Source organism: Dipteris shenzhenensis, chromosome 5 (genome assembly GCF_047967505.1).
Source record: "Dipteris shenzhenensis isolate YYH24624 ecotype China chromosome 5, Dip_SZ_1.0, whole genome shotgun sequence".
Taxonomy (NCBI): Eukaryota; Viridiplantae; Streptophyta; class Polypodiopsida; order Gleicheniales; family Dipteridaceae; genus Dipteris; species Dipteris shenzhenensis.
In genome coordinates this window covers 23,094,748-23,122,269 of record NC_141600.1, presented here as the reverse complement: position 1 = coordinate 23,122,269, position 27,522 = coordinate 23,094,748, and the positions used below count along the sequence as shown (strand labels likewise).

General features: G+C 41.9%; 1 protein-coding gene across 2 annotated transcripts in view; it reads right to left on the bottom strand.

Annotated features, from left to right (window-relative positions):
• Nucleotides 1–23,717: 23,717 nt before the first annotated feature.
• LOC147901753 (endo-beta-1,6-galactanase-like) overlaps nt 23,718–27,522 on the bottom strand; it is a 46,646-nt gene continuing 42,841 nt past the window's right edge. For both annotated transcript variants that reach the window (XM_087375193.1, XM_087375194.1), the window contains one exon: nt 23,718–24,377. In XM_087375193.1, the coding sequence (XP_087231319.1) occupies nt 23,787–24,377 (591 nt within the window). In that variant the 3' untranslated portion in view covers nt 23,718–23,786. The remainder of the gene's footprint in view (nt 24,378–27,522) is intronic.

The window sequence follows — 27,522 nt, the reverse complement described above, 5'->3', positions numbered from 1 at the left end:
ACTCAGGTCCACATCCAACGTAAACATCCTACCCTTCTTCTTTCCTTTTGCTATCAAGCGACCATTATTTTTCATATCCTCAACAAAGCATCCATGAGGATTAAATCTGACCTGCAAGCCCTACTCAACCATCTGACCAACAGAAACCAGGTTCTTGGTGATGTTCGGGACATGAAATACATCAGACAAGTATTTCTTTTTCCCATCCTGCATAGACAAAGGAATTTTGCCAATTTGCACAATAGGATGTGCAGTATCATCACCAGTCTCCACAAATCCTGGTTTTTCCATTTTCCTTGCATCCTGCATCCATTCAGCATGACCTGTCATGTGGTTTGACGCACCTGAGTCAACATACCACACATCATGGCTTTCTTCTGCACTTGTCACAGAATTTGTCATATGCTGCACCATAAACAAATGCTCATTTCTGTCATCACCCTATCTACTAGAGGATGCATAATTGCCTTGCTGCAATTTTCCATTCATAATGTCATTCTGCTTTTTGTAGCAGTCTTTAGCCATATGCCCCATTTTACCACAGTAGTAGCATTCAACATTGCTGTTTGCATTTTGGCCTCTCTGCCATCCACCACGACCTCTTTGGCTCCCCCTGCCTCTAGAGTTACCACGTCCTCCTGCATAGGACTGGTTTTCTTGCGTTTGCTGCATATTCTGATTTCTACCATGGCCTGCAGATCGGCCTCCTCTACCTCTGCCTCTACCTCTACCAGCATTTGAGTAGAAGATAGTTTCTTTTGAGGTTCCTGCTGAAGAAGATGCACCACCATTTCTTTGCTCTTCAGAAATTAGAAGAGCAATCAACTCCTCAAAATCAGGAAATTTTTCACAGACAGCAATGGATGTCCGGAACTGTGCATAATCCTTTCCTAGACCATTCAAGGTCACACAGACCAAATCGTCATCATCCACTGGCGACCCAATGGAAGCAAGTGCATCTGCAATTTTCTTCACTTTCATGTGGTAGTCATTTATGCTCAAATTTTCTCTCTGCACATTGTGCAACTCCTATTTGAGTTGCATTTTCCTGGCTTGCGTATTTGTGCTGTACATTTTTGCCAAAGTATCCCATGCCTCCTTTGGCGTATTTGCATCCTGAATATGCACAATCATGGAGTCTGAAATACTGATAGATAGCTAGTACATAACTTTCCTGGCTCTCTCATGCCATCCTTTAAATGCCTGCATTTCCTGTTGACTGGGAACAAAAAAAAAAGTCTTTTTTGAGCTTTTCCCTATTCCGTTCGATGACAGAGACTCCATATTGACTTGTAGAGGCAACTATTGCTTGCTTTTGGTGTCCACTTCACTTCAGGAGCTTGAAAACATCTTCATTCTTGAATCTAGGATCATTTCATTGGATTTCTGACTCACTGTGTTAGTTTCTGCGTTTTTTTGCCCAGGTGTGGGAAGTCAAGTTTGGAGCAACCATTTGTAGATCTGTCAGTTCCAGTGGACTCAGGAGGTCCTAAAACTTCTAACGATTTTCAAAACCATCTGTCCCATTGCATTTCGGATGCCTAAAAATCCCTACCTGTCAGTTCTTATGCGATTCAGTGGAGTATTTTCAGAGTTATAGATCTCTGTGTATTCGATTTCGTCTCTCTGTTATGCATTTTTCATTCTAAGGTTTTGAAACCTTAGATTTATGCCACATGGCAGTGGAGAAGTGTTGACTCCCATTTCTCACTCATCGGTTGAGATTTTGGAGTTCCGGCAGAAGAGAGATATTTGTAGATTTTCTTGCTGAGTCCGATTATGCAATGGGACCCATGTTTTGAGGCATCTTAGGTTCTATTTTCAGTAGCGGTCATTACCATAGGACTATGATTTCTTGAGCATACCTTATGCAGATCACTCTGGTTGCAATGTGCGCTCATTCGTGGTGTGCATTGGGTTGCAGTGGATGATCTATAGGCCATTTGGATGCATTGCTGTCCTTATTGGATGCGCTGATAGGCCCAAATTGCCTTGTGGGATGCTATTTTTATGGACGCTTTGCACATGGATGCTGTATTATGCTAAGGGACAGTTTTGACACATTGCAGGTGATGCACTGATAGTGTTATGCTCTCTTGGATGAGATATTATTGATGCATATGCCCATGGACGGTGTTTATGCTTGAGCCATTTGGCACCTATTGGCATTTTGGATTGCCATTGTAGTTGGCATTTTCTTTTGGGCCAGATTTGCTCATATGGATGCATAGTACATGCACATGAGTCAGCTGCATCTTTTGATGCTTTGAACTTTGAGTTTTGGTGATATTTCATTCTATTGTGGCATACACATTTAGGTGCACCCAGTATTTGGTGTGATTCTCTCTTGCAGGCACTAGCATTTGGGATTCTTCTTCATTTGCATCATGGCATCCTCTTCCATGTCTGAAAAGGAGTTTTTTAGCATTAAAAAGTTTGATGGGACAAACTTTTCTTTGTGGAAAGAACAGATAAGGGATGTGCTTATTCAAAAGAAGCAGATTAAACCCTTGGCAGATATTGAAGCTAAGCCTGTGGATATGTCTGAGGATGATTAGAATGAGTTGGATGCATTAGCAAAGTCTACTATTAGACTTCATCTTGCAGAGTCAGTTTATTTCACAGTAGTAAATGAGTAGACTATGGAAGATTTGTGGAAGAAACTGTATGCCACTTATAAGAAGGAAATTGCCTCTAATAAAGTTTACCTCATGAAGAGGTTGTTTGAGCTGCAGATGGAAGGAAGGGATCTCCATTGCTTCTCACTTGAATGAATTCAATATTATTTTCAGCCAGCTTCACACTCAGAAGATGAATTTCGATGCGGAGACTAAGGCAATATTTCTCTTATGTTCATTGCCATCCTCATGGGATACCTTCTGTACAACTATCAGTAACTCTGCGCTTGGTGGAGTACTAAAATTTGATGATGTTGTGGGTAGCTTGTTGGCCGAGGAGATTAGACGGAAGTCTATGGACGGCAACAAGTAGGATGCAGCCTTAAATGTGCAAAGGGGCAGATACAGTTCAGGCGGAAGTCCCAAGAAAGAGGGAAGCCTCGTAGCAAATCCAGGGCATGGAACATTGAGTGTTACCACTGTGGCAAGAAGGGCCATATGAAAAAGGATTGCTACAAGCTGAAAAGAGAGCAAAAGGATAAGAAAAAGAATGCAAATTGGGGTGCAAATCAAAAGGAAGAGAGCCCAAGGGAGGACAAAGGAAAAGTGAAGATCGAGGAGATCAATGCAGTCACACATGATAGTGACAATGACGTAATCTTCATGTCTAGTTTATCTGCAGAGTTGCTTTCCACTTCAGATGATGCATATTCCCAGGATTGGATTTTGGATTCTGGTGCTTCATTCCATGTTACTCCCCATAGGGAATGGTTCTCCACTTATGACAGTGGAAAGACAAGTTGTGTGCATCTTGGAAATGACTATGCATGTGACATAGTGGGAGTAGGTGACATAAAGTTTTCTTTTGCAAATGGGTCTGCATTTATTTTGAAACATGTGAGACATGTGCCTAAGTTGACCAAGAGTCTTATTTCAATGGGTTAGCTAGATGATGCTGGTTTTCACACCACTTTTGGCTTTTCGAGTTGGAAAATTCAGAAGGGCTCTATGCTTTTAGCTAGGGGTGCCAAGTGTGGGACTTTGTTTCCCTTACATGTATCAGGGGTATTTGATCATGTTGTTGCAATAACCGAGCAGCCAAGCACTTCTTTGTGGCATTGCAGGTTGGGACACATGAGCCAGAATGGAATGAAACTCTTATGCCGTTTGGGTTATGTACCGCATTTGAGTTTCTCTGATTTTGAATTTTGTGAGCACTGTCTCTATGGGAAGCAGACTAAATCAGCCCATAAAAGAAGGGGAAAGAAAGAGTTTGAAAAGCTTGATTTGGTGCATTCAGACGTATGTGGTCCCATGCCTACACGGTCATTAGGCGGGGCTGAATACTATGTGACATTCATTAATGATGCAACTAGGAAAGTGTGGGCTTATGCTATAGCTCGGAAGAGTGATGTGTTCCAGGTATTTCAGAAATGGCTGGCTTTGGTTGAGAATCAATCAGGTAGAACACTTAAATGCCTACGGACTGACAATGGTGGAGAGTATCTCTCTCATGACTTTTAGCATTTCTGTGATACATGCGGGATTAAGAGGAAGCTCACATCACCTCGTACTCCAGAGCAAAATCCAGTTGCAGAAAAGATGAACCGTATCATTCAAGAAAGGATGCAATGCATGCTTTCCAATGCAAGTCTTTCTAGTGGTTTTTGGGCTGAGGCAATGAAGACTGCAGTGCATGTGCTCAATAGATCACCTAGTAAGAGTTTGGATGGTGGTATTCCTGAAGAGGCATGGAGTGGCAAGAAGCCCTCTTACTCTTATTTGCGTATATTTGGGTGTGAGGCATATGCACATGTGCCAAAAGAGCTTCGAAAGAAGCTAGATCCTAAGTCTAGGAAATGCATCTTTCTGGGTTATGGTGGAAGTGGAGAGATGGGCTAGCGTCTCTAGGATCCAGAAGCAAAGAAGATCATGTGCAGCCATGATGTCGTCTTTAATGAAAAGAAGATGCATTAGACACCCATGAGGGATGTGGAAATGAGGAGAATCACTTTCTAGGATGTGAATCCACCTGCATATGCTGATAGACAGCAAGCTGTCCATGCACCAAATGTGCAAGAAATGGTACCACCAAGTACTCCCACAGGTATACAATCAAGGGTAGATGATGGATCATCTATTGGTGGAAATGATGAGCCAAATGTGGCTGATATGCAGGTGGGACAACAAGCTGAAATGCCCTTGAGAAGATCATCTAGAGTGTCTAGACCACCTGATAGGTTTGTTCCAGGGGTAGACTATGTGATGCTTACTGATTGCGGGGAGCCTTCTTGCTACAGAGAGGCTATGATGCACGAGGATCAATGCAAGTGGGAGTATGCTATGAAATCAGAAATGAGTTCACTTATGAAGAATAAGACTTGGGACTTGGTTTCTTTGCCACATGGAAAGAAAGCATTGCCATGTAAATGGGTCTACAAGATGAAGGTCACAGGTGATGATGTGCCTAGGTACAAGGCCCGTTTGGTCGCTAAAGGGTTCAAGCAAGAGAAGGGTGTGGACTTTGATCAGATATTCTCTCCGGTTGTGAAGATGACCACACTTAGATGCATGCTTGGACTAGTGGCATCAGAGGATATGGAGCTTATGCAAATGGATGTCAAGACAGCTTTCTTGCATGGGGATTTGCATGAGGAAATTTACATGGTACAGCCGAAAGGCTTTGAAGAAAAGGGCAAAGAGCATTTAGTTTGCAAGCTGAAGAAGAGTCTCTATGGTCTTAAGCAAGCGCCTAGAGAATGGTATCAGAAGTTTGATGCTTTCATTCGGTCCCAGGGTTTTAGAAGGAGTGAAATTGATCACTGCCTCTACACTAAAAGGGCTAAGGATAATAGCCTGATAATCCTGGCACTATATGTGGATGATATGCTATTGGCTAGCAAGAATACTTATGAGCTAGATGCATTAAAGGCCAAGTTGCATGAGGCCTTTGATATGAAGGATTTGGGACTTGCAGGTCATATTCTTGGTATGCGCATCACGCGTGATCGGAGTAGGAAACTCCTTTGGCTTTCACAAAAAGAGTATGTTACAAAAGTATTGCAGCGTTTCAATATGGAGGGGGGGAAGGCAGTGAGTACTCCATTGCCTCCATATGTGAAACTGAGTCATACACATAGTCCCAAATCAGATGAGGAGAGGGCCATGATGGCCAAGGTTCCTTATGCATCAGCGGTTGGGAGTCTTATGTATGCTATGATAGCTACTAGACCAGACATTGCATTTGCAGTGGGAGTTGTTAGCCGATATATGGCTAATCCAGGAAAGAGGCATTGGGAGGCAGTTAAGAGCATCATGAGGTACATGAAGGATACTGAGGAGATGTGCATCTACTTTGGTAATGGAGACATGCGTGTACTTGGGTACACAGATTCAGACTATGCAGGGCATGTGGATAGTAGGAGATCCACTTCTGGTTATGTGTTCACCTTTGCAAGTGGTGTAGTGTCGTGGATGTCTCGTGCACAGAAGTGTGTTGATTTGTCTACCACAGAGGCTGAGTATGTTGCAGCCACAGAGGGTTGCAAGGAGGCCATATGGCTTGATCAACTAGTGGGAGATTTGGGGATTCATATAGGTGTACCGACATTGCATAGTGATTCCATGAGTGCTATTCAGCTAGCATGGAATCCGGTCTTTCATGCAAAGACCAAACACATTGAGGTCAGGTACCATTTCATCAGGGAGGTACTTGAGGACAAGCGCATAGAGCTTGTCAAGGTTCATACAAATGATAACCCTGTAGATATGCTGACGAAGAGTCTACCTAGTCAGCGGTTTGAGTATTGTTGTGTATTGATGGGCATTGGATAGTATGCTCACTGGTTGTTCTCGCTTAAAGGCACATTGTCCTTTAAGTGGGAGGTTGTGGGGGTTAAAGGTCACTGTGCCTTTACCCCGGTTATGGACAATACTCAAACACATATATAAATGAATGAAAAAGAAGATTAGGGGATTCTACACCCACCAAAACTTGTGTGGCTCTCTGTTTCTCTCTCTCCCTCTTCTGTTCTTGCTTCCATTGAGAGCACTCTCAGAAATTTTGAATTAATAAATTTTAAAAGTGGGATGAGGGCAGTAGAAAAGGCCAAAAATTAAGGGAAATAAAGGATAGAAGTTAAGGGAAAATGTTAAGGGGAACATTAATGATAAAAAAGGGGGGGAAGTAGGGAAAATAAAGTAAATGTAATGGGAAAATGAATAGGAAGTGCGTGTGTGTGTATGTGTGTGTACTCACCTTTGCCCCAGTAGGATACACCACACTAGGTGAGACAGTAGGTCATCACCTAGTGTGATGACCTACGGTCTACCCGAAGAGGTTAAGAAGTATTGAGAAATGCAAAATTTAAGGGATAGAAGTAGCATCATTAAAGGATGAACAATTTTCTAAAAAAGGAAATGTGAGTAGTAGAGCTTTGATAAGTCGTTGGCAGCATCACTTTTATTGAAGAGGGGAGTCTGCCTTCCTGCCACCATCCAACAAGAAAACCAGTGAGAACCAGCTTTAACTTAAGTTGGGAAGACATGCATCATAAACACCCCTCCCTTGTTATCGGGGTCACAATAAATTTAACATTTAGCCTCAGACTAATCAAGTTTAATGGGAATTTGCAAGCATAAAGTTAACTAAAGTAGCCTTTAGGAAAAGAAAGTGGAATAATAACTAAGGAGATAAAGTGAGCCTCTAATCACACTAAGATTAGTACAAGAGATAAAAGGCACAAAGATGTATATATAAAAAATTTGTGAAAAGAATTATTTTAAACATGGAAAAATTTGAGGAAGGAGGATAATTAAAGGAAGGAGGGTAATTAAAGGAAGGGGTGGATCACAAAGGGAAGAATTTTGGGGAAATGATAAGGAGATGTTTAAAAAGGGAGATAAGGGGAGAAATTTTTAAAAGGGGGGGAAAAAACCGAGTGAAATTTAGAGAAAAAGAGGGGAGGGAAAAAAGGAAATGATAAGTAAAAGGTTTTTTTTTAATGAAAAAATTTTAGAAAATTGTTAATGAAGAGGTTTTTATTAATAAATGTAAGGTTTTAGAAGGGGGGGGTGTTTGGGAAGCATAAGAGAGAGAAATAGTAGCAAGAGTAGAATTAGTAAAGAATAGTTCAAATAATGAGGGAAAAAAGGTGGTGCGGAGTTGTGAGTACAGGAAAAGAGGACCAAAATAGGGGAAACCCAAACAAAATCATGGAAAAAGCCAACACGACGTTCGTGGTTTTGAGGGGACCTGAGAGTCTAGATAAATTGTGGAAATTCAATGAGTAAATAGGCACTGCAGTTGAGGTACGCACGACAGGCCAGGAGCTTTGCCACGGGTAGGTAAGTAAAAACGTAAACGAGCATCAAGGCAAGTGAGAGGCAAGAAGTCCGAACACTGTGGCAATGGGACATCGCCACAATGGCTGCATACGAGCTCTCAGAGCAGAGGCATGGTAAACAAAGAAGCTTACTAGATAGGGAAGGGGGCGCAATTTAAATAGGAGTTATTCATTAGTAGTCGGTGATTGCAAAAAAGATAGAGCACTATACTGCCTTCATAACTACTACAATCTCTTCCGTATCCTCACCCCTACCCCAAACGCCAGACACCATAGACTCCCTCAACCCTAAAAGCCTTCATCCCGGACAAGTTCAAAGAAAAACACATCATCCAAAAGAGGTCTTGCTAGTGGCAATGGCAGATTAATCCATTCTTCCTCTTTCACATATGCTAAGACTGTCCAAATACTATCATGTACTTCAGAGTATAAGATTTCTACATGTACATTATTACCAAATTCAGTGCTCTGCACAGACAGGACCCAATTCCAAGATCAAGTACATGAATATACAGTTTCCTCTTTTTTCTTTAGTATTTATATCCACTCATCAAACTCAACATCTGTACAAAGACTCATCCAAAGAATTTCTTTTGGGAGGTCTTCCATTGCTGATAACACAACACCCTGCCACTCTTCATCATTTACATACAACAGTAGGTGCTACACACCTTGTGCTTCAAAGTTGAGGATTTCTTCATACTGAAAGTTCCGGCTGAAGCACACTGTATCATACTGTGATTCTACCTCAAAACAAAAATACATTTGTTGTTTTTTTTCATTTCCTCCAGTAACTCCTTTACTGGTATCCCTCTATCTCCTTCCACAAAAATATCTACAAAATCAAACCCCACACTCAAATCACTCTGATATGATATCTACACTCTAGTCTTAGAAAAATTCATTTTTTGGTATCATTTCTATCTCATAAAACAGATCTCTCAACCACTGGTTCCTGGGAAACTCCAATCCTGCAGGTACCTCATCTGTTATTTGTAGAATAAGAACCCATTGCTCCTTTGTAACTTCATTGTATATTACTTCACACTGCACATGTCATGGTACAATAATTGCCTCCACCCTGTGGTTCATCTCAAACACCAAAAACATTTTTTAATTACACCAATGTTATCAGTCTTTTAGCTTTTCCTTGGCCTGGAAGACTCTCTGGTTGGAAAATGACTGCAACCACTAGTTCCTACTGCCCCTGGCTTCCCTGGGTGCAAACTGAGCTCCCTTGGCTTCGATTTCACTGTCTAACTCCATAGCAATGGCCTCTCCTTCAAGAACCCCATGGTAGAATCTCCCAAGTAAAAATCAATCATGAATAGCCCTAGACCTCTTTCATCATGTGAACCAACTGCCTCGTATGCTCAAAGTTGCCATCCTATTTGCTATTTTCTCCATTGTGGATCAACCACCCTCGACCTAACATGGATAGCTGCTCCTGATATGCCTTGCTAATTGGTATGCTCCCATTGTAAGCCTTCACATGGTCACCTCTTCTTTCTTTATGCGATCAACCTACTAGTATGCTGCCTCTTTACTTTGCTTAGTTACAACAACAGCCCGTGGATGCTTGTATGGACCTTCTTGCAGCCTCACCTCAGCTTGTGGTCACACATACAGACCCATTCCATTAGCTTGTAGGCATCAAACAACTTGTAATCAAGAGCACCAGCCTGCTATATGCATCCATGCTCTCAAGTGCCAACCTCGTCTAGCTCTTCATCGTGCCAACACGCACACCAATGTGACCTTCCTTCAACCTTAGGTGATCAACCCATGCACTACCTATAGCTTTAGTGCCATGTAGTGCTGTACACAAGCCTTTCTCGAGTCAATTCGCAAGCAATGAGAAGGGCCTTAATCACTCACTGGGGACCGCAACCTCCATCAACTCCTCTGCTAATGGCCCATGCAATTGACGACCAACGAGCCTATGAGCATGCAGCACCTCTGAACCCCAGAAGCTCCCCAAAGCAATAGTCCCACACTGTTTACCTCTTGCTCACAGAGCCCACTGAGCTCTTATCATTGAATTATGGCCTTCACACTAAGATAGCTTCTTGATCCTGGAACATGCACGTTGCCCATCATCTCTGTCACCCTACGCACCTCTTCTCTATCCTTTGCATGAAGCTAGCCAACACTGCGGCTTCACTTGTCATCATAGAGCACCCGCCTCCCGGCTCCTGCAATCAACCCATCCTTTAAACTCGATCACAGCTTGCCATCAATGTTGTTATCTCCATCGCCATCTCTTGCTCACAGAGCACACCCAACATCCAAGTATTTCCAATCTGCACAATAGAGACCACAGCCAAGTTCCAAGCGCTTCTCACAAGCAACCATCGACCTCTTCAGCATGATCTAAACTCCCCTCCCGTCGTCTGAGATCCTTCCCAGCCACACAGAAGTGATGCTCCTCTAAGCCCAACCACCGTATATTTTTCCTAGTGCGATCCTGGACCTCCTCAGTCGCTCCCCCTTGTGCCTCTCCTACCAAGCTTTCAACTCACGTACCTGCCACCAGTGACTAGAAGCTTTAAGACTAGATTTACGTAGCCACCTAGCATGCAAGGGACACGTCACGCTTCTCTAGATTTTCCAGCCACATAGTCAAGTCCATTCTACCACTCTTTCATTCCCACAATTACCCCCATGACATTTTGGACCTTAGTTACATACATTTCAGCCCATAGATAGCTCTTGAGACATTCACACAAACTTGCCCACAACTCATGAGCCAAAAGTTCCATCCAATGCCCACAATCTAAGACAAATAAAATGTCTCCTCCTTAAAGACATTTATTATTGACATGATACATATCAAAAAGAACTCCACTCAAAACTTTATGAAGACGTGACAAGTAGAGGCAACACTGAACACATGACCTCCCCAAACTGACACAAACAATGCGTTGGACATCTTTTGCTCTGGAATACTTGGTGCATCCACACTACTTTTCATCATCTCCCAAAAGTCCCTGTAGAAGTATCTACCATCTCAAGAAAACATATACATCATTGTAAATTATTTTATGAGAGTGTCCAGAACTCAAAGCTACCACCAACTAGCTATGTACATAGCTATGCACCTACCCATCAGCATGCAACAAGTGAAAAACATATTTACATTTTCATCCACACATCTCTAGCAACCCCTTTCTTCTGCTATGACATTCATGTCCAGCAGTGAGCCAGAAAGAGATGAAAGATCCAAATTTTCTTCTTCTTCACTTTACACTAACTTCCATCGGTTCTGCCACAACTCATTATCTTCATGATCCTCCCCTTTCGGTGCTACCATCAACCATGCAAAGTATTTCTTCAACGGGACACCATTGACTCTCTTCTTATGTTTCTTACCATCTAAATCAGTCAATTGATAAGTTCCATTTTCAAATTTCTTCTCCACTCTGTATGGACCTTCCCACTTGGTCTGAAAAGCAGTATGAAAAGTACTATCCAGTTTGCTATTGTATCTGAGAACCAGGTCTCCATCTTCAATTTCCTTTTTTTTTTTGCATTTTCCAACTCTTGCCTCCGCATTTGCACTCAGGCATAATGCTCAAAAGCCAAATCCCTGTCTAATTGGATCCCCTGCAGTGCCAGTAATATCTAACTGTCTATAGGCTCATATCCTTCTTCAACCAAAAATTTCAAAGCTGGTATTTCCACATCCAGTGGCAGTATAGCTTCTTTCCCATATACCAAATGAAATGGAGAGAATTGAGTACTATGCTTCACAGCTACCTTGTATGCCCACAAAACTCGATTCATCTCCAAATCCCAGTTCTTTGTGTGGTTTCCCGTCATCTTAGTCATCATCAATTTAAAATCTCCATTAAAATTCTCATTCAACCCATTGCATTGAGGGTAGTATAAGGTGATGTACTTATGATTTATATTTAGCTTACTGCAAAAGTAATCTGTCACTTCTCCTTTAAATCCAGGACCATTATCTAAAAGTAACTCCAGGGGAATCCCAAATCTGCAGCATATGTGTTCATATATAAAATCAGCAACCCCTTTGCTATCCACTCTCTTAATTGCCTTCACCTCTGCCCATTTCGATAAATACTCCACTGCGGTCAACATATAACATTTCCCTCTGGCAGTTTTGGGTAGAGGACCAACTGCATCTATCCCCCATCTCTCAAAAATATCATAAACTAGCATAATATTTCTCGGCTCCATTTTAAGAATTCTTTTTCCCATCCTCTGACATTCATGGCAGGATCTACACCAGTGTTGCACATCCTTTTGTATTGAAGGCCACACATAACCCTCCCGAAGTATTTTTTGCAATGTTATCTTAAAAGCATAGTGTCCTCCACAAGCTCCTTCATGACTGGATGACAGTATATAATATATCTCTTCCCTCCAAGGCACTCTCCTCAAAATCTGATCAGCCCCTCATGTAAAGCTCATCTCATCAATCATCATATACTGTCTGCTCTTCCATATGAAGTGATATTTCTGACTCTTCTTATGCTCCTGAGGTAGATGTCCAGTAAGTAAGAAATCCACTATCTGAGTTAGGAATTCTCTCCCTCTGTACAGTGGATCTTCAAGCCTTGCTATCACTAGATCTTGATCACTCATCTCCTGAGCCAATTCATGTGCCATTTGATTATCCTCTCTTCGCACATGCTGGATATTCCATGTTGTAAATTGTTGAAGCAGCCTTCTTACTTTGGCTAGATACCCTCTCAACCTCGGGCTTCTTGCTTGCCAACTTCCCAGGACCTGCTTAACAACAAGTAGAGAATTTTCCTTGATCATTATCTTCTAAATTTTCAGCTTAAGTGCAACCAGTAACCCCTCATATAAAGCTACATACTCCACCTCATTATTGCTTCTAGCTTCCAGATGAACTCCCTCCTTCTAAATCAGCTTACTATCTGAATCAGTAATCACATAGCCTCCATTAGCTTGATGTAAACTCTTCTTGTATGAGCCATCAAAATGCAAGATAGATGCTCCTAGGATGATAACATGCTCCTTTTTATCTATCTTCTTCTCCACTTCCTTCACCAAAATGGGACCCTCTTAACAGATCAGCCAGTGTGGCTCTGGAAGTGCTCTCCACCAGAAATGAGAATATATTCTTGTAGCTCAACCAACCACTTCATCATGCTTCGAGAAAGTGTTGAATTATTAACAAGCTGAGGCAATAAAGGGTAGCCAGTCAAAACCACAAATGGCTTTGAGATAAGATATGCCCTGAACTTCCTGCAAGCATACACCAAGCTTGACAGACTCTGCCTCTGTATATCTCCTCTTTGCTTCTATCTTAACTCTGCTAGCATAATACACAGGCCTCATATAACGGGACTCCTCCCCTTTCTACAATAAGATAGCTCCCACAGCATCTAGTCCAAATGAAGGGTTCACATAAAAGGTCTGAGAGAAATTTGGAGCTTTCACACAAGCAATCTCTCCCAACACTTCCTTCACTCTATTGAACACTGCTTCACAATCCTCACTCCATTGTAGAGGTTCTTCTTTCATCTCTTTGGCCACTCTGACAGCATCTTCAAAACTATCCAGATTCTTCAGCTCCACTTTCAACCTAAGTGTAGCAGCTATGAAACGATCATGCTTGATCATTTGAGGTGGTACCTGTGGAACAAGAGTTTCACACCATAAACTCCATAATCTCCCAAACTGAATTAGATACTGATTCACATCTTGCTCTTCCTCCTACCTCACTTTACATAGCTTTCCAAACTTCATTAGGGCTCCTAGCTTGTGCAAACCGTGCAAGGAAAGCTACTCTCACCACTGTATACTTCGGATTTTGCTCTGCTGAGGATGAGCAGTCCTATAGGTAGCAACTTGAGTCTACAGCCATGCTTTTGCATCTCCCTGCAAGCAATAATTCATGATCTGAAACAAAATCTCAGGGGTTGCCCTATCTTTCATAAGTGCTATAAATTCCATCTTTTCCAGGAACCTTACTGCATTCTCATACGGCATCCCCGAGTACTCTAGAAAGTCCTGTGCCATCCTCACAATCCTTTAACTGCCACACCTTGGCCTATCTCAACCACAACAAAACTGGAAAGCAACAAGCAAGCACACTACTGAAGAAGCTCACTTTGCATCCGAAGAGCATTCTTTTTCCTACAAGCAAGCACTTTCAGCGCTTTCTGCTCTCTAGCATGAAGTCGGCGGATCACACGTAGCTGGACTTCAATGCATCTGTCCTTCCTGTGACCACACTCTCCCCACCACTCACACTGTATCACTCTCATGTGTGGATTTCTCCCCATTGCTTGCAACACAACTCAAAACATCTTCTCTTTCAGTCTTGTAAACTGAAGTGAACCTCCTCCGTGGAGGCACCAAAAAGATGATTGCAAAAAAGATAGAGCACTATACTGCCTTTATAACTACTACAATCTCTTCCGTATCCTCACCCCTACCCTAAACACCAAACACCATAGACTCCCTCAACCCTAAAAGTCTTCAATCCTGGACAAGTTCAAAGCAAAATACATCATCCAAAAGAGGTCCTGCTGGTGGCAATGGCAGATTAATCCACTCTTCCTCTTTGACATATGCTAAGACTATCCAAATACAATCATGTACTTCAGAGTATAAGATTTCTACATGTACATTATTACCAAATTCATTGCTCTGCACAAACAGACCCAATTCCAAGATCAAGTACATGAATATACAGTCTTGTTTTTTCTTTAGTATTTATATCCACTCATCAAACTCAACATCTGTACAAAGACTCATCTAGAGAATTTCTTCTGGGAGGTCTTCCATTGCTGATAGCACAACACCCTGCCACTCTTCATCATTTACATACAACAGTAGGTGCTACACACTTTGTGCTTCAAACTTGAGGATTTCTTCATACTGAAAGTTCTAGCTGAAGCACATTGTATCATACTGTGATTCTACCTCTAAACAAAAATACATTTCTTGTTTTTTTTCATTTCCTCCAGTAAATCCTCTACTGGTATCTCTCTATCTCCTTCCACAAAAATATCTACAGAATCAAACCCCACACTCAAATCACTCTGATATGATATCTACACTCTAGTCTTAGAAAATTTCATATTCTGGTATCATATCTATCTCATAAAATAAATCTCTCGGCCACTAGTTACTGGGAAACTCCAATCCTGTAGCTACCTCATCTATTATCTGTAGAATAAGAACCCACTGCTCCTTTGTAACTTCATTGTATATTACTTCACACTGCACATGTCGTGGTACAATAATTGCCTCCACCTTGTGGTTCATCTCAAACACCAAAAACATTTTCTAATTACACCAACGTTATCAATATTTTCATTTTTCCTTGGACTGGAAGACTCTCTGGTTGGAAAATGATTGCAACTACTAGTTCCTGCTGCCCCTGGCTTCCCTGGGTGCAAATTAAGCTCCCCTGGCTCCGCTTTCACCGTCTAGCTCTACAGCAATGGCCTCTCCTTCAAGAAGCCCATGGTAAAATCTCCTAAGCCAAGATCAATCATGAATAGCCCTAGACCTCTTTGTCATCATGTGAACCAACTGCCTCGTATGCTCAAAGTTGCCATCCTATTTGCTATTTTCTCCATTGTGAATCAACCACCCTCGACCTGACATGGATAGCTGCTCTTGATATGCCTTGCTAATCGGTACGGTGTAGGCCTTCACATCGTCGCCTCTTTCTTCTTTATGTGATCAACCTACTAGTATGCTGCCTCTTTACTTTGCTTAGTTACAATAACTGCACGTGGATGCACGTATGGACCTTCTTGCAACCTCACCTCAGCTTGTGGTCACACATACGGACCCATCCCAATAGCTTGTAGGCATCAAACAACTTGTGCTCTTCATCGGCCAACACGCACACTACTGTGACCTTCCTTCAACCTTAGGTGATCAACCCATGCACTATCTACAGCTTTAGTACCATGCAGCTCTGTACACAAGCCCTTCTCGAGTCAATTCGCAAGCAATGAGAAGGGCCTTAATCACCCACTGGGGATCGCGACCTCCATCAACTCCTCTGCTTATGGCCCATGCAATTGACGACCAACGAGCCTATGAGCATGCAACACTTCTGAACCCCAGAAGCTCCGCAAAGCAATAGTCCCGCACTGTTTACCTCTTGCTCACAGAGCCCACTGAGCTCTTATCGTTGAATTATGGCCTTCACACTAAGATAGCTTCCTGATCCTGGAACACGCACGTCGCCCATCATCTCTGTCACCCTACGCACCTCTTCTCCATCCTTCGCATGAAGCTAGCCAACACTGCGGCTTCACTTGTCATCACAGAGCACCCGCCTCCCAACTCATGCAATCAACCCATCCTATAAACTGGATTCGCCATCAATGTTGTTATCTCCATCGCCATCTCCTGCTCACAGAGCACACCCAACATCCAAGTATTTCCCATCTGCACAGTAGAGACCACAGCCAAGTCCTAAGCACTTCTCACAAGCAACCATTGACCTCTTTAGCAGGATCTAAACTCCCCTCCCGTCGTCTAAGATCCTTCCCAGCCACATAGAAGTGATGCTCCTCTGAGCCCAGCCATCGTATATTTTTCCTGTCATGATCCTGGACCTCCTCAGTCGCTCCATGTTGTGCCTCTCCTACCAAGCTTTCAACTTGCGTACCTGCCAACTCGTCGACCAGAAGCTTCAAGACTAGATAGCCACCTTGCATGCAAGGGACACATCACGCTTCTCTAGATTTTCCAGCCATGTAGTCAAGTCCATTCTACCACTCTTTCATTCCCACAATTACCCCCATGACATTTTGGACCTTAGTTACATACATTTCAGCCCATAGATAACTCTTGAGACATTCACACAAACTTGCCCACACCTCATGAACCAAAAGTTCCATCCAATGCCCACAATCTAAGACAAAGAAAATGTCTCCTCCCCAAATACATTTATTACTAACATGATACATATCAAAAAGAACTCCACTCAAAACTCCATGTACATCAGTGTAGAGTCTTTTATGAGAGTGTCCAGAACTCAAAGCCACCACCAACTAGCTATGTACATAGCTATGCACCTACCCATCAGCATGCAACAAGTGAAAAACATATTTAAATTTTTATCCACACATCTCTAGCAACCCCTTCCTTCTGCTATGACATTCATGTCTAGCAATGAGCCAGAAAGAGATGAAAGATCCAAATTGTCTTCTTCTTCACTTTGCACTGACTTCCACCGGTTCTGCCACAACTCATTATCTTCATGATCCTCCCCTTTCAGTGCTACCATTAACCATGCTTCAAGACTAGATTCATGTAGCCACCTTGCATGCAAGGGACACGTCATGCTTCTCTAGATGTTCTGGCCACATAGTCAAGTCCATTCTACCACTCTTTCATTCCCACAATTACCCCCATGACATTTTGGACCTTAGTTACAGACATTTCAACCCATAGATAACTCTTGAGACATTCACACAAACTTGCCCACACCTCATGAGCCAAAAGTTCCATCCAATGCCCACAATCTAAGACAAAGAGAATGTCTCCTCCCCAAATACATTTATAGTTGACATGATACATCTCAAAAAGAACTCCACTCAAAACTCCATGAAGACCTGACAAGTAGACGCAACACTGAGCACATGACCTCCCCAAACCGACACAAACAACGTGTTGGAAATCTTTTGCTCTAGAATACTTGGTGCATCCACACTACTTTTCATCATCTTCCAAAAGTCCCCGTAGAAGTATCTACCATCTCAAGAAAACATATACATCAATGTAGAGTCTTTTATGAGAGTGTCCAAAACTCAAAGCCACCACCAACTAGCTATGTACATAGTTATACACCTACCCATCAGCATGCAATGAGCATGCAACAAGTGAAAAACATATTTACATTCTTATCCACACATCGGTTATGAATGTGGAGAGGAATGGTTCGGGCCCCGGGGAGTGGGAAACCGGGCCGACGCGTGCAAGTTTTTGGGGAGAGCAAAAAAGTCAAAAAGAATTAGTTAAGGCCTAAGGGTTTGGGGTTTTAAGAGGTAGTAGAGGTGTAGTTAGTGTGATTAGGGCTAGTTAGAGAGTTTGTGAGGAAAAAGGGTTGGCGGGGGGGGTGAGGGGGTTACTTAGGGGTGGGGTTTGGGCAAAAAGAGGAAGCTATTAGGGAATAAGTAGTAAAAAAGGTTTTGTAAAATACACGGAAGGGCGAGGAGATTTAAGAAAAGGACAAATTGTTATTTTTTAAAAAAAAACCAAAGTGTTTGGAAGTTAGGAAGTTTTTTTAAAAAAAGGGGGGGAAAAGAGAAGGGGGTTGTTTTGGGTTTAAGGGCTTGAAAGAGATAAATTAAGGGAAAACATAAGGAGTTTAATTTAACTTTAGATTTAGATATTAGAATAGTGGAACTAATAGAAAAAAAAGGGGGGAAATGGGAGAGTAAGTGTAAATTAAAAAAGAATTAATAAAAAGGAAAATTAGGGAGAATGAATACAAGAAAATTAGGAGAAAAATGAGGAATTTTTTAATTAATAAATTTTAAAAGGGGGATGAGGGGAGTAGAAAAGGCAAAAAATTAAGGGAAATAAAGGATAGAAGTTAAGGGAAAATGTTAAGGGGAACATTAATGATAAAAAAGGGGGGGAAGGGGGGGGGAGGGAGGAAAAATGAATAGGAAGTGTGTGTGTGTGTACTCACCTTTGCCCCAGTAGGATACACGACACTAGGCGAGATAGCAGGTCATCACCTAGTGTCATCACCTACTGTCTACCCGAAGAGGTTAAGAAGTATTGAGAAGTGCAAAATTTAAGGGATGGAAAATATGTGCTTGAGTGAGGTAGGTTAGAACTTAGTAGTGTGGAAGCAAATAGAATAACTTGAGGTCTTAGCTACTAGTAGAGCAAGAACAAGCAAGGAGAGGAAGGTGGGCAATTCTATCAATTGTTCGGGTTTGAAGAGTCCTTAAAAAGGTGAAATTTTAGAAGGTAAGTGGAATAAAAATAATATTGCTCATAAGATCAATGAAAGGAGTCAAAAAGGCGAAGGCCATGATGACTTAAGTGTATTGTTTGGGAGGCGGGAGTGAGAGTTGGAGTGGGTTGTTGAGAGATATGGATTGGATTATGACGTCCCGTGAATATTTTTGCAAGGCTGAGAAAAGGATTAGAAGAACGTTTTTAAAAAAAGAGAAAAACCAAGCTAGATCAAGGAGTCAAAAAGCCAAAAAAACGGCCTTGATGACTTAAAGGTCCTATGTGCAACCGACCAAAGTTACAAGGGAAAGCGTGTATGTGTAGTAGACATTTACAACATCCCTTTCCATAGTGAAGAGTAGACAAATTTGGAGAAGGAAAGAGAAATGTTTAATAGATAAACATTGCAATAAACATACAAAAAAAAGTAGCGTCATTAAAGGATGAACAATTTTCTAAAAAAGGAAATGTAAGCAGTATAGCTTTGGTAAGTTGTTGGCAGCATCACTTTTATTGAAGAGGGGAGTCTGCCTACCTGCCACATCCAACAAGACAAACGGTGAGAACCAACTTTAACTTAAGTTGGGAAGACATGCGTCATAAACACCCCTCCCTTGTTATCGGGGTCACAATAAATTTAACACTTAGCCTCAGACTAATCAAGTTTAATGGAAATTCGCAAGCGTAAAGTTAACTAAAGTAGCCTTTAGGAAAATAAAGTGGAATAATAACTAAGGAGATAAAGTGAGCATCTAATCACACTAAGATTAGTACAAGAGATAAAAGGCACAAAGATGTATATATAAAAAATTTGTGAAAAGAATTATTTTGAACATGGAAAATTTGAGGAATAAGGGTAATTAAAGGAATGGGGTGGATCACAAAGGGAAGAATTTTGGGAAAATGATAAGGAGATGTTCGAAAAGGGAGATAAGGGGAGAAATAAAAAAAAAGGGGGGGGGGGGGGGGGGGGGGGGAACCGGGTAAAATTTAGAGAAAAAGAGAGGAGGGGAAAAGGGAAATGATAAGAAAAAGAAAATTTTTTAATTAAAAAATTTTAGAAATTTATTAAAGAGGTTTTTATTAATAAATGTAAGGTTTTAGAAGGGGGGTTGGGGGCGGTGTTTGGGAAGCATAAGAGAGAGAAATAGTAGCAAGAGGAGAATTAGTAAAGAATAGTTTAAATAATGAGGGAAAATAGGTGGTGGGGAGTTGTATGGGAAAAGAGGACCAAAATAGGGGAAACCCAAACAAAATCATGGAAAAAAGCCAGTGCGACATTTGCGTTTTTTTAAGGGGACCTGAGAGTCTTGGTAAATTGTGGAAATCTGACGAGTAAATAGGCACTGCAGTCGAGGGTACGCACGACATGCCAAGAACTTTGGCACGAGGAGATAAGTAAAAACGTAAACGAGCATCGAGGCAAGTGATAGGCATGGAGTCTAAACATCGTGGCAGCGAGATAGTGCCACAACAACTGCATATGAGCTCTCAGAGCAGAGACGTGGTGAACAAAGAAGCTTACTAGATAGGGAAGGGGGCGCAATTTAAATAGGAGCTATTCATCAGCAATCGGTTATGAATGTGCAGAGGAATGGTTCGAGCCCCGGGGAGTGGGAAACCAGGCCGATGCGTGCAAGTTTTGGGGGAGAGCAAAAAAGTCGAAAAGAATTAGTTAAGGCCTAAGGGTTTGGGGTTTTAAGAGGTAGTAGAGGTGTAGTTAGTGTGATTAGGGCTAGTTAGAGAGTTTGTGAGGAAAGAGAGATGGCGGGGGGAGGGCGTTATTTAGGGGTGCGGTTTGGGCAAAAAGAGGAAGCTATTAGGGAATAAGTAGTAAAAAATGTTTTATAAAATACACGGAAGGGCGAGGAGATTTAAGAAAAGGATAAATTGTTATTTAAAAAAAAAAAACAAAGAGTTTGGAAGTTAGGAAGATTTAAAAAAAAAGGGGGGGGGAAAGAGAAGGGGGGTTGTTTTGGGTTTAAGGGCTTGAAAGAGATAAATTAAGGGAAAACATTAGGAGTTTAATTTAACTTTAGATTTAGATATTGGAATAGTGGAACTAATAGAAAAAAAAGGGGGGAAATGGGAGAGTAAGTGTAAATTAAAAAAGAATTAATAAAAAGGAAAATTAGGGAGAATGGATATAAGAAAATTAGGAGAAAAAAGAGGAAATTTTTAATTAATAAATTTTAAAAGGGGGATGAGGGGAGTAGAAAAGGCAAAAAATTAAGGGAAATAAAGGATAGAAGTTAAAGGAAAATGTTCAGGGGAACATTAATGATAAAAAAGGGGGGGAAGGGGGGGGGGAGGCAGGAAAAATAATGTAAATGTAAAGGAAAAATGAATAGGAAGTGTGTGTGTGTGTACCCACCTTTGCCCCAGTAGGATACACCACACTAGGTGAGACAGCAGGTCATCACCTAGTGTGATGACCTGCTGTCTACCCGAAGAGGTTAAGAAGTATTGAGAAGTGCAAAATCATTGAGCGAGCAGGCATGGGCAGGCTCGACTCCAAGGAAAATATGTATCCGCATTGGGTGTACCTTTCATTGCAACCACTTGCATGAATTGTACTACCTTTGGTCTACAAAATTCTTGCATATCTCTTTGTTTTGGTACAATACTTGTGTTTAATCATGTAGCTTCAATGCTTCTCTTACCTCCAAATGCCTTCTTCAAGTATGGTGCATACTTCATGTGAGTATAGATCACTCTAATCACTTTCATTACATGCCTTTTTTAACTATGATGCATATTGTATCTTTCTTGCAATCACTCTCATGATTTGTGTTATCTTTGCTCTTTAAGACTCTTGAATATCTCTTTGCGTTTATAATATATGTATCAACTTGTCATAATCATGTAACTTCAACTCCAACCTTTGCCTCCCTACAAATGCCTTCTTTAATTATGATGTATGCTCTGTGTGTGTAGATCATTGCAATCGCTTTCATGAATTGCGTTGCCATTGCTCCACAAGACTACTGGCCATCCCAAGGAACTCTCTGGAACATTCTACCACGTGGCTCGCCATGCAACCTCTCCTCTCCAACCACTCTCCCCACCCCCCCTCCCCCCATATACACACGCAAACAAATTAACTAATAGGGCATTTATTTCAACTCTAGAACTCTTTGTGCTGCATTGGTATCTACCTCTCCAAGGACATGCCTTAATGTATCAACACTTGCATAACTCCTTCATTACAATTGTAGTTTTTCTAGCCTCTCATTATAAATTATTATGGAATTACAAAAAACCACCTCAATAGTTGTAACAACAATTACACCCTACAAAAATTGACTTGAGGAAGTCAAAATATTAGCTCTACTAAAAAATGTAATATACATATCCTTTGAGGGATTGTTTCCCCTTGGAAACCTATGCTAAAGTGTTACTCTCCACAAATATTTTCTCCCTTCAATGGCCTTCAATATAATACACGATCATTTGGACAAGCACATACAAAATCTTCAATTTGTTGAATCAATTTCATATGGGATATAATCTTGGTATGATCTGTTGTTCAACTGAATTTTTTAATTCTTTGACTTATTCATATGCTATAATTGCAAATTATGTATACCAAGCAATCACTAGAATGTTTTGTCTACATAAATGAAGTATTTGTATAAATAGCATCTTCGTTTTATTTCATATTATCTAGGAGATGGTGTGCTTGCTAACTCTATGCCACTTCTAGTTAATAGGATATGGATTACATTCATGGCATATACTCCTTTGTGAGCCCATTGTTCGGATAGAGGATGCTTACTTCTTTACACATATAGCTTTAGAGTAGAACGAGTTTAGAAAATACACATAAAGTAGTAGTAGCTAACCTTATTGTGACAGTAGGGCAACAACAAGATAATCAACTGAGCAAAGAGTAAGCATGAACTACACAAAAAGGATGAACATGGGCTTGTGGCCGTAAAAGGGCAAGCACACAAGTAAGATTAGTTGCCATTGAGGCTAAAAATGCTCTTTTTAGAATGTTGTATGTTGAACATTTTATCAATAAATGTATAGATATTATCTCTATGGAGAGGAGACAGCAATAGCACATGATTTAGTCTCTATGATCTATTCAATGCTCTTTAGTTCAAATGTATGCAAGTATTCTATTTTGAGTAGTAAAAATAGCGTTCTTATATTGAATGTAATCTCAGACCCATCAATTTATTACTGTACCTTTTTGTGAAGATATCTAAGTGATTCTTCGAAAATTTACAAAGAGAGCATCCAGTGAATGTAAGTTAATTCTTGGTGAATTGTACAAGCTTAAGAACGAATACATTCTCAAAAGGTCCATTTGAAGTTCCAAAAGCCCTCAAAGAACCACATGTAGGAGTAGGATTCACACAATATGAAGTACATGCAACTCATTCTCACAAGCCATTTAATACTTGAATAGCTATAAAACTTCATACATACTCCTCGAACTTGTTCACAGTTTTGGTTGATAGTTCCAAGAAATGCAGATGGTAGCATTCAATTCACATCAACTTATTAGCAAAACTTCAAAGTAACTCTTCCAAAATGATGTGTTCCTAAAAGGAACACATTCACATAATTGTTAACCAACCAACTTCAAACATTTTCGTTCACCTCAGTCACAAGACTACATGCATAACTCATATACGTACTTTATGGTCATTTTTCTATTGTTCTACTCCATGTACTTCAAGAAGACATATTTTCTTGCCAAGAAAGGGAAAATGTACTCAAGCTGCAGTAGCATGATATGCCAGAAATCAGGTAAAATCATTGCACACATATGATGAGAGTCTTCAAAAGGCTGGTCTCAAAATTTCAAGTAAAACGTGGCACAGAAGTCTCTTCCTGAATCACCACCAAAGACGCACCTTAAATGCTAGTTAGTTACTCGCGAAAGCACTATTGTTGTGACAGACTTCTTGTTTACTCTAATCATTACAGTAGGGAAATCAACCACCAAGCCTGGCAATTCAACATGGTTCTCTGAAGCTGAAGTTCTAAAAAGAGCAGCTTGAATGGGCTGCCCTCTCAGCCAAGGTGCAATGAGAGATACATCATAGCTATAATCTTGGTTAACATTAGAGTGATTTGTAAAGACTAAGACTGCAGTATTTTCCCGAGGGTTTGCACTGACCAGAAGACGATCAGACAAAAAATCATTTGGAAAAATTTTGAAACCAGGCTTGATCCACCTGGTGAAATGCAGGAAAACGTAGTATTGTTTGCTCATAGAAATACTGATAGGCTGTATGTCATAGGTAAATGGAGTTTGAAGAAGACCCCATAGACTCCCAGGCACCTCCAGTGCTTGCCAATAACACCACGCTGAAGCCTGCAGTTCATTTATATCAAGTGTAATGTGCCTCCCTAATCCTAAAGCCACTTCAATCTCCTCAGCACGCCAGTTCAAAGGGCCATATTCTGACATCCAGATTCTTTTACCTAAAACTGCAGCCGAGTCCCTCACCTGGGAAAAAAGGAGACATTTAGAAGCACATGCCATTCCACTCTATATGAATGGAACAGTATCAGCTGTATCTCTTGTGCAAGGGTTATAGTCAATAACATCTAAAAGACCAAACAAGAGAGAGAGTGTGAGGGAGAGAGGTCATCAACATTCCTTCAAACCTGCAGCTTAAAAAGAAATAAGGAAAGGTAGACTACATGAACGAATAGAAAAACCACAATTACAAAGTCTGGCACACTCAATAGGCAAGCCCTAGGGTATCACACAAAGTAGTTTGACTCCAGTATGAGACTATTTCCCCTCCGACTCAGATTTCTCTCAACACGCAATCCCATGCTATCATGTTGGTCTCTCACACAACTCCCTCCCAAGCCTTCTCACTCTGTAGATTGCTCTCAAACCCCCTCTTGTGCGCATGCGAACCCCCGCCCCTCTCATTGTACAAAGCCCCATTCTATTTCTCAGCCACCTTTCCTTGTTTGCTTGGGAACCTCTGTTGGAATCTTAGGGTCACCTCCCCACTTGTGAGCCCCCATATGAGGAGGACATGGGGGGGAGGATGACTTACAGTACAGGATGGCAGAAAGGAGGTAGAATTAGAGCTGCCATGTCAGCAGTAGATTTGGCTGTCACATGGGCAGCATAAAGACTGTCTTGTTGAATTGTATTTAAGGCAGCCTCAAGGGCCACCCTGGCCAGCATCAAAGGCTGGAACTAGACCCTTTGACGGCACATGAGCTGGAGCACCGTGCAGCTGAATGGGGCCAGCAGAAGGGCTTATAGGCTCCTATGGCTGGTTCACGAATCACGAATCACATCAGTCACCGTAGGAGAATGTTTGGAGCTGAAGCATGGACAAATCTTACATGATTGAGATCATGGACTATTGAATACTTCTAGACTTTGGAGTTATCTACTAAATCGTCCTACATAGACCAATGTGCTATACGAGATCATGACAGGCGCATACATCCATGGAGTTTTCGCATCCAACCATATTTATCTCTAGCACCTTCAACATGAGCCTTGATGTGTTGGCATCTAAGCTGTTACTTTGAGCACTCACATAGCATCATGCGCGTCAGCAGCCACGACACCTAATACTTTACCAAAAGTTGCAAGCCTTGGTGGAACAGTCAGTTGATATTCTTATGATACAGAAGCATATGTTTATGGTTTCGGATCTTAAGCGACGGCACCATCTCGTCCCAGGAAGAGGTCCGGATGAATGGTCTCCAGCTGTGAGCAAGAGTGGAGGCGTTTGCATTGCAGGAGCCCAGACCTTAGCTCTAGAGTTTGGTCAGGGTGAACTCATAATGAGGATGGATAGGCTTGAGGATGGGAGACTCCAGGATTGGAATCTTGAACGTGTATGCACCTGCATGTCAGCAACAGCGTGCACCTTTCTAGAGACAGATAACTGAGAGCCTCTCAAACATGACTCTTGGATTGTTCGAGGAAACTTCAACAACCTAGAGCTTGATGACAAACAGGAGGGAGCTTCCTTCTCAATGATGCCTTCAATCGAGGGCAGCACGTGGGAGCAGTTTTTCTTGCAAATAGTGGCCCAGATCCCTAACGAGAAGCAGAGTTCTCTAGACTCCAGAATAGCCTTTGCTACTCCTTCAGCCAGTAACATCATGACGGATACTCAAGAGACCATACATATTTTGTGTGGAGGACTGGGGTATGCACAGACATGGAGCGACGGGCATCTTGGTAGGCACGACGATGTCAAAACACTCCTTAATTGTGCTTCACTAGGAGCAGCCCAATCAAGGACTCCCTCAGCAGAGAGTGCAGATTCCCAATGATTAGGTGTAGGAGGAGGAGGTCCAACAGCCCATAGCAAGGATTTGGCAATTGGAGGATGACCCCCCACTGGATAGTTGGACTAGTTGGGTAGCAGATGTGATCTAGAGGAGTAGACAGGTGATGATATGCCTAGGTACAAGACCCGTTTGGTCGCTAAAGGGTTCAAGCAAGAGAAGGGTGTGGACTTTGATGAGATATTCTCTCCGGTTGTGAAGGCAAGCACTTCAGCGACAATAGTCTCTACAAGAGCGGGAGAGAGCACTGATGGTGGGACCTGGCTTCCATAAGAGACTCAGGGAGCAGGACTCAGCATGCAAACAGATACAAGAGCATGTGGCTCGACCTCCAAGCCATGAAGATCCGTGGGACACTTCTCTTATCACTCCTCAAGGGTGTGATGGGTGCAATAGAGGGATAAGATCAGATCATTGATTCGTGCTCGACACAGCTCAGCTATAGCGGTTATGCGGCTATGAGGTGAGGGAGGTCTAATTCACTACAAGCTCGAACCCGCAAAAGATACTAGAGATGAACACCTTTTTCTAGCGCAAGCTTTTTCAAGCTGAAGGGTCGCCCAAGTTTTTGCAGCTCAGGGGGCAGAAGGAAGGTGGAGGCCCCTTTCACACATGAGGAGCTCTTGGAGACCCTCAAAGCCCTCCCACCGCAAAAGTGACTAGGCAAGGATGGCCTGACGCCATCTTTCTTCAGGTGCTTTTGGAACATCATTCATACTCCCCTACGGTTGGCCTTCCAAGACAACTTTGCTCAGGATTGCTCACTCAGTCGGCGATGGATTTGTTTAACCCCGAAAGGGCGAGACCGTTCAAATATCCGAGTGGTGCCCGATCACCCTCTTGGACACGCCTACAAGATCTTAGCTAAGGTCTTGAGTTTGAGGTTCCACCCCCACATCGCGGACCATATCCAGATAGGTTTTTGTTTATGAACACAATATCATGGACAACATCTTCACTTTTGGGGATATCGTAGTCCTTCCCTTGGACTTCGAGAAGGCAGATGATAGGGTCGTGTGGGATTGTTTGGAGGGCACTATGCCTAGGATGGGTTTCTCGGACCAATGATTCGGAGGGCCTCTGTCCTATGTACAGAGAATTCTAGTCAGATGCTTTTAGGAGAAGGCCTTTTCTCTTTCCTGCTCAGTGCACTAGGGCTGCAGTCTAGCCCCATTCTTATCCTCTTCATGGCAAAAGCTCTGGGATATTTTCTCCAAAATATACTCACAGGGATGCACCTCTCAATCGAGCAAGAGGATGTAGTTTGCAAATTATACGGGCCTATTTGTGGATGGCACTATTGAGAGCTTAGAGGG